Source organism: Euleptes europaea, chromosome 6, assembly GCF_029931775.1.
Source record: "Euleptes europaea isolate rEulEur1 chromosome 6, rEulEur1.hap1, whole genome shotgun sequence".
Taxonomy (NCBI): domain Eukaryota; kingdom Metazoa; phylum Chordata; class Lepidosauria; order Squamata; family Sphaerodactylidae; genus Euleptes; species Euleptes europaea.
In genome coordinates, this window is record NC_079317.1 from 17,899,214 (window position 1) to 17,907,183 (window position 7,970).

The 7,970-nt window shown below is 40.1% G+C and overlaps 1 protein-coding gene across 1 annotated transcript; it reads left to right on the forward strand.

Moving 5' to 3' along the window:
• The first annotated feature begins 544 nt into the window (after positions 1-544).
• On the forward strand, positions 545-6,987 carry LOC130479670 (heat shock protein HSP 90-alpha). Its single transcript, XM_056852064.1, has 10 exons — positions 545-717; positions 1,084-1,450; positions 1,783-1,916; positions 2,934-3,242; positions 3,501-3,666; positions 4,209-4,399; positions 4,490-4,637; positions 4,892-5,160; positions 5,842-6,175; positions 6,587-6,987. The coding sequence occupies exons 1-10, from the start codon at positions 559-561 to the stop codon at positions 6,694-6,696; spliced, it is 2,187 nt and encodes a 728-aa protein (XP_056708042.1). The 5' UTR covers positions 545-558; the 3' UTR covers positions 6,697-6,987.
• The last annotated feature ends 983 nt before the right edge of the window (positions 6,988-7,970 follow it).

Sequence of the window (7,970 nt, forward strand, 5' to 3'; positions counted from 1 at the left end):
TGGTGGGTATCCATCCGAACTGACCTGTGAAACAGCTGTCCTAAGAGAGGTAATTAAAGTATAGTGTGTCTGTGTGAGCATGTGCGCAAGGAAGATTGGCACTTGGGGAAATGGTCTTCATAATGGCCTTGCAGTATGATAAATGTCTGGTATGGTGAGTCTGGTATCGGATGCATTTGCTCAAATACTACAAGAAAAAGTCCTATTTAAGCACTTTCAAAACAGAGCCCTATACTTTTATTTAAGAGGGACACTTTCGAATTGCCAAGTGCTTCCTGAATAACTGTTAGCAATCACGTTATTCAAACTCCAGTTACAGGCAAAAGTGCTTGAAAGCACCACTTTCTATACTAAACTGGTTGTTGCCTTACCCAGGGTGTACTGTATCCGAAATACAGAATTATTCTTTGACACACCCTATATTTCAGGAAAAGTGCAAGCAAAATTCGCATATCTAGGTAACTGCTGCATTGGGAATGTTAGGGTGTTATAAAACATTAATTATTTCATATTTCTTTTATTGATGGATTTTTGTGTTCTTTTTTGGTCTGTTTGCAGATGCCAGAAGAAGTGCATACACAAGATCAGCCAATGGAGGAGGAAGTGGAGACATTTGCCTTTCAGGCAGAAATTGCCCAGTTGATGTCATTGATCATCAACACTTTTTACTCCAATAAAGAAATCTTTCTTAGGGAGCTGATTTCTAATTCATCTGATGTAAGTAAAACTTCTTGAAAGGATTAGAAAACAAATGACCCTGACCTGGATGGCCTAGGCTAGCCTGATGTCGTCAGATCTCAGAAGCTAAGCAGGGTCAGCCCTGGTTAGTATTTGGATGGGAGACCACCAAGGAATACCAGGGTTGCTGTGCAGAGGAAGGCACTGGCAAACCACCTCTGTTAGTCTCTTGCCATGAAAACCCCAAAAGGGGTCGCCATAAGTTGGCTGCGACTTGAAGGCACTTTATACACACACACACACACACACACACAAGTAAAACTTGAAAGGATTAGAAAACTAAAGTTTCCTTCGAACAAGTCTTCTTTACTCAAATGGCTGCTTTGGGATTTTTATTTTTTATAGGCTTTGGATAAAATTCGGTATGAGAGCCTGACCGACCCAAGCAAACTGGATTCTGGAAAAGATCTGAAGATCAATCTAATTCCTAACAAGCATGATCGTAGCCTGACTATTATAGATACAGGCATTGGGATGACCAAAGCAGACCTGGTGAACAACCTGGGTACAATTGCCAAGTCTGGCACCAAAGCCTTCATGGAAGCCTTGCAGGCAGGTGCAGACATCTCCATGATTGGTCAGTTCGGCGTTGGCTTCTACTCTGCCTATCTGGTTGCTGAGAAAGTGACTGTCATCACTAAGCACAATGATGATGAGCAGTATGCTTGGGAGTCTTCAGCTGGGGGCTCCTTCACCGTCAGGCTGGACAATGGTAAGGGTTGCTCTTATGTGTTCCAACTTCCCACTCTGTATAGGAGGTGCAGTGCTACAGTTAGTAAAGGATTAGAACAGTCTTGATTAAGATGTTATCGTTAGAATATATTAAGGATAAAGTAGGGGAAATATAGCTGCAGTAGCAGAATTTTTCTAATAGGTTTTAAATGGGCTGTAGTGCAGAAGTGGTGATAAACCTTTTACAGATGCAGGATAGTACTGTGACTGTAAATGCAGTTTTTTATGCGTAGTCACATTTTAAGTTGGGTACTAGAACAAAAAGGCAGGTGTGTTACTGCCAGTTATAGAATTTGACTCTTTATGTTGCAGGGGAGCCTCTGGGGCGTGGAACAAAGGTTATCCTGCATCTGAAAGAAGATCAGACAGAGTATTTGGAGGAAAGGCGAATCAAGGAAATAGTCAAGAAGCATTCTCAGTTTATTGGCTACCCAATAACTCTTTTTGTAAGTTCTGGTTTGCTGAAATGTCACTGTTGTACATAATATGAATATTTTATATTAATAATCTATGTAGAATGTTTACCAAACAGTGACACATTTTGGCTTTTTAAAAAGATGTAATTTTTCTAACTTTAATGTATGAAAATGCTCTGGAAAATGTTAGAATTCAGTTCTCAAACATGACAATAAGTAAATCCACATTAGATGACAATTCAGCTTTCTTGGCAAGGCCAGTGTTAAAATCTGCGGCCTATGCTGGTCAAAGTTCAAAGCCTTTAGGGGAAAGGAGTCAAGAAGAAGAGTTGGTTTTTATATGCCGACTTTCTCTAGCACTTAAGGGAGACTCAAGCCGGCTTACAATCACCTTCCCTTCCCCACAACAGACACCCTGTGAGGTAGGTGAGACTGAGAGAGCTGTAAGAGAGCTGTCACTGGCCCAAGGTCACCCGGCTGTCTTCATGTGGAGGAGTGGGGAATCAAATCCAGTTCAGCAGATCAGACTCCACCGCTCTTAATCACTACATCTCGCTGGTTCTCAAGACATAATAAACCACTGAAAACAGTCAGTTTTCATATTGAAGTCTTAATGATCTCTTCTAATCATTCTCCAAACTTTATACTCTAGAGCAGAGGTGGGGAACGTCAGGCCTGGGGGCCGTATAAGGCCCGCGAAAGCGTTTGGTCTGGCCCTTCGTGGGTCCTGGCAGATCTCTAGCTCAGAAGGATTCTAAGACTGGTGATCCACCCCCTCCCACAGACAGGAATAGCCTCTATTCAAGGCGGATGTGTTTTGCCGAGAAAAAGAATCTTTTTTCTGCCTTGAAGAAGAGTCATTAGCTATGGAGCTGCTAGGACTGCCCAAGAGTATAGCAGGCTAATTTTAAGTTGATAATTTTGTATGGCCTGCAAATGATATTATAAATATCTAAATGGCCCTTGGCAGAAAAAAGGTTCCCCACCCCTGCTCTAGAGCCCTTGCATAATTAATAATTTTGATTCTACCTCTCCACTGTGGTGCAGGTGGAGAAAGAACGTGATAAGGAGGTGAGTGATGATGAGGCAGAAGAAAAGGAAGAAGAGAAAGAAGAAAAGGAAGAAAAAACAGAAGATAAGCCAGAGATTGAGGATGTTGGCTCTGATGAAGAAGAAGAAAAGAAAGAAGGTGACAAGAAGAAGAAAAAGAAAATCAAAGAAAAGTACATTGACCAGGAAGAGCTCAACAAGACCAAGCCAATTTGGACCAGGAACCCAGATGACATTACTAATGAGGAATATGGAGAATTCTACAAGAGCCTGACCAATGACTGGGAAGACCACCTGGCAGTAAAAGTAAGGTTGCTGCTTCTGTGCTGTTAATGTGGATCTGAATTGGGGCTTGATATAGAGAACTAGAGGCAGTTAGTGCTATATTAGGTCAAACTTAAATATATAGTTTAAATAGCATCCCTTTTGCCTGTGCTTTAAAGGCATTTCAGAAGTGTTTTTGTCACTAGATGAATAGTCTCACTTTGCTGATTTGAAAGCAAATAGATGGCATTGATTTTGCCCCCCTACCTCTCCATTTAATTTGGTTCTCTATTTTTGCAGCACTTTTCAGTGGAAGGGCAGCTGGAATTCAGAGCACTTCTTTTTGTCCCAAGGCGTGCACCTTTTGATTTGTTTGAAAACAGAAAGAAAAAAAATAACATCAAGTTGTATGTGCGCAGAGTGTTCATAATGGATAACTGTGAAGAATTAATTCCTGAATATCTGAGTAAGTAAATTTACATGAGCTAGAAATAGTTAAATCTGTTATTGCTTCTTGGGGAGTTTTTATAAGGGATGTAAAAATGTAAAGGTAGCAACTGTGATACAGCATGATTGTTATCTGAAAAGATCTCACTAATCCAGGATCCTGTACTAGCTAACGAGATACCCTAGAAAGCCCACAAAAAAGGAACCTCACATTCTCTAACAACTTGTTTTCAGAATATTGCTGCAGAATGTGGAGGTTTTATTTAGATATGTCTAAGTTAAGTATGTGTGAGCTGAGGTACTCTGCAATTCACTGGCAGTATATTCGAAACAATAACCCTGAGTTCTTATAAATTTTATGAGAGGAATGTGTGTCCCACTTTATAATATGCATAACAAAGTTTCTATCCTACCTTTGATCAATTTCCCCTTAGAACTAAGAAGCCCTGTTTAAGATGTTGCTTTCACTTCCACTCTTAAAATTTGTAACAAGCACTCTATGAATGTTTTGGATTTTTGTTTCTATAACTATACAAGACTAACCAGGCATTTTTCCCATAGACTTCATGCGGGGTGTGGTGGATTCAGAAGATTTACCTCTGAATATCTCCCGTGAAATGCTGCAGCAGAGCAAGATTCTAAAGGTGATCCGGAAAAACTTGGTGAAGAAATGCTTGGAACTCTTTACTGAGCTTGCAGAAGATAAGGAAAACTATAAGAAGTTCTATGAGCAGTTCTCTAAAAACATTAAGGTTAGTTAAAACTTTAAACTTGATTAAAGTTTGTCTAGGACTTTTTTTTTACTCTGCATAATATCTTACCAAACTTAATTTTTCTTTTAGCTTGGCATACATGAGGACTCACAGAATCGCAAGAAACTGTCAGAATTGCTGAGATACTACACTTCCGCATCAGGGGATGAGATGGTGTCCCTGAAAGACTACTGTACACGAATGAAGGAAAACCAGAAACATGTGTATTACATTACAGGCAAGTGTACTTTAAATAACTTGCATGCTGATTAATGGAGACAGTCATGACTGACTTAAGACTGACTGTGCAAAGATAATTTTGTAGTTAAAGGAACTTGATTACTCGGGTAATTAAAAAAAATCTTGTTCATGTTATAAGAGGCAAGCCTAACTGTTTGGAATGAGGATGTAGGAATTGCTTTTTTATAGACTTTCTGTACATTAATCTATTTGTCTATGTAGCTAATACGTTCTATGTTGCTCTCTTCATAGGTGAAACCAAAGATCAAGTAGCAAATTCTGCTTTTGTTGAGCGGCTTCGTAAACATGGTTTGGAAGTAATCTACATGATTGAGCCTATTGATGAATATTGTGTACAGCAGCTAAAGGAGTTTGAGGGCAAGACTTTGGTTTCAGTAACAAAAGAGGGTCTGGAGCTTCCTGAAGATGAAGAGGAGAAAAAGAAACAGGAAGAGAAGAAAACAAAATTTGAAAATCTCTGCAAGATCATGAAAGATATTCTTGAAAAGAAAGTAGAGAAGGTAAATAAAGCACATTTATCCCTAATGTCTGTCAAACACAGTAGTGATCTTTGTTGAGGAGTTTCTGTGACCTGTTAAAATCAAACAGGAAGTTGCATTGTGCTGAATCAGGTGGTTTAGTCTGTCTTTTTTAGTATTGTCCACCATGGAAGCTTTCCAGTAGAGATCAATTTTAGCTGTGTGGTAGGAGATGCCTGTGAGACTCAAGGTGCCAGTAATGGAACCTGAGTACTGTGCAAAGTATTTCTGCCAAGTCAGCTACATTTTTGCTGCAGCTGAACTGGTTTATCATGGCCCTTATCCTTTGATAGCTTGTAGCATTTTTCACCATAAAGTGGCTCTGAGGGCCTGTATCAGAGCCTTAACATAAATCAGTCCACAATGATCTGTGTTGTACTCTTTAGTAGATACAGTTAGTATGTCAGTTGTTACTTTTCATATGGGTTGATGTCCCCCATGTATTAAGCTAATCTGTTTTGGTTAAGGGATTGTGTGGCTTCTAAGATTTCCACTAGGTGGAGTCATTCTGTTTTTTACTTCCTTTCCTAAGAAACAGCCTGGGCTTTTAGTTTACTATAGCTACAATGCTACACATTAAGTAACAAGGAGAAGCAACATAACAATCTGTAAAGCACTGTTCAGGGTTTTTCTCATTAATTCTCTCCATATAATCTACGCTAGGTTGTAGTCTCGAACCGATTGGTGACTTCTCCATGCTGTATTGTGACCAGTACATATGGCTGGACTGCTAACATGGAGAGGATCATGAAAGCACAGGCACTCAGGGACAACTCCACGATGGGCTACATGGCTGCCAAGAAGCACCTGGAAATCAACCCTGACCACTCCATCATTGAGACTCTAAGGCAAAAGGCAGAAGCAGATAAGAATGACAAGTCTGTGAAGGATCTGGTCATCTTGCTGTATGAGACTGCTCTCCTGTCTTCTGGCTTCAGTCTAGAGGATCCTCAGACGCATGCCAACCGTATTTATCGAATGATCAAACTTGGTCTGGGTAAGTGAAACATTTTTCAGTGCTTAGTTCAGCTTTGTTTGAAAACCTAGCTAAACATTTCTTTGACCATATGGGTGCCTGACGTAGCAGAGTCAAAACCATTAGCCAAGCAATTGAAGGAAAGGGTGACAGCTCAAGGCGAACACACAGAAATAAATCTTTTTGTGGTCTCTTTATCACACGATATTCATGCCTGTACAGAATTTGTTCTGGAGTTCTGAGCCTGGAACTGGCACTTGGTCCTCAAACAGGACATGTCCTACATTTGAATGTTGTTAGTGGCGGAGTGAGGACATTCCTAATAAGCTTTTTAACCATATTAGCAACTAATAGAATCTTACATGGAGAAAGTTTAAGTTCTTCTTACAGAAGACGACTATTAATACAGTGCTATTTTGTAATCTTCTGCAGGCATAGATGAAGATGATACTGCTACAGAAGAAGCTAGCCCAGCAGTTACTGAAGAGATGCCCCCGCTTGAAGGCGATGATGACACATCACGTATGGAAGAAGTGGATTAAATGGCTAACTACTTGAGAGAAATTTTGGATATTTCCTTTTGCCCTTGGCTTTGAATAAGTTATATTTTGTATATTATGAATGTGACCTGCCAAAAAGTCTTTTGACACTTGTCTGCATTCCCTCTTTGTATTTATTTTTGGAGATGTTATACCTTTATTTTTGTTACATTGCTTTTTTTTTTTTTAAGGTAATGTGAGATGCCATTGAGGGAATATCCTTTTTTGATGTATAACACTGTACAATCTTATATACTGGTGAGTAAGGAATATTGGTTAGTGTGTCAATGGCAGGATTTTAGGATGGCAATGGAAAGAAAAAAGAAGTGGGAAACTACAATGTGTTCTGCAATATTGATGTTAAACCTCTGAAGTTCTAATCTCTGAAAACCCATAACATGCAATACCTAGTAGCTAGGTACCGGAACTGAAAACATTGGAATGTTTAACACCTTCCTATTCAAAGTTCCAGGGCATTGATGTTTAGTCTTTTTATACTGTAAAAAGGATTCTAAATTCCACTCTACCATAGAATAGAATCTGCTGTAAAATCTATTGTGATTAATGCAGTTTTGCATGTACAGTTCTACTCTGGAAGTATCTAGAAATAAAAGTGTTCTGAATTAATATTGGTCACAGAATTGCATGTGTCTGGTGTATCCTTCAATCATGTCTGGATGTCTTTTCCTTCTCTCTCTGGGGAAGGAGGTCATCTTAATAATGGGTGTTTCCGTCCTCTGCTACTCTGGGAGGCAGGTCAAAAGAACTTCCTGTCTATTGGAGGAAATGCCCCTCTTCTAGTTTTTTCCTGCCTCGCTTGGGAGAAGCAGTGTATTTACAGCTCTCTGCTGTTACTTTAGGAAAGGATCTTTCTTTCATTTTCTATTATCTTCTATTACCTAACTATTCTCTGGACTATTTTCGGTCTCTGTCCTGCCTTTTTCCCTTGTTAGTTTAGTAAGGGAATAGTTCACGCCAAAACAAAATGGCGGATGGGCCGGACAATTTTCTGGTCCCGGGAGATTTAGACCCAGGTCTCCTCATCTCCTCTTCACAGAACCAGAAAAAGATCGAGAAAAAAGCCCCCTGGCAGCCACTCCGGTGGCTCTAAGGGGAAGAAAAAGCCTGGCAGCCACTCCAGTGTCTCTAAAGGGAAGGGCAATAAAGCGGGAGTGGCTTCCCTTAATAGGAAGCGAGCTGGCTCGAGGCACCAGTAAAAAGAGTGCGCTTGCCCTGTGAGCTGTCTCAGCTCAGGCCGCTACACACGTTTCGCGCCT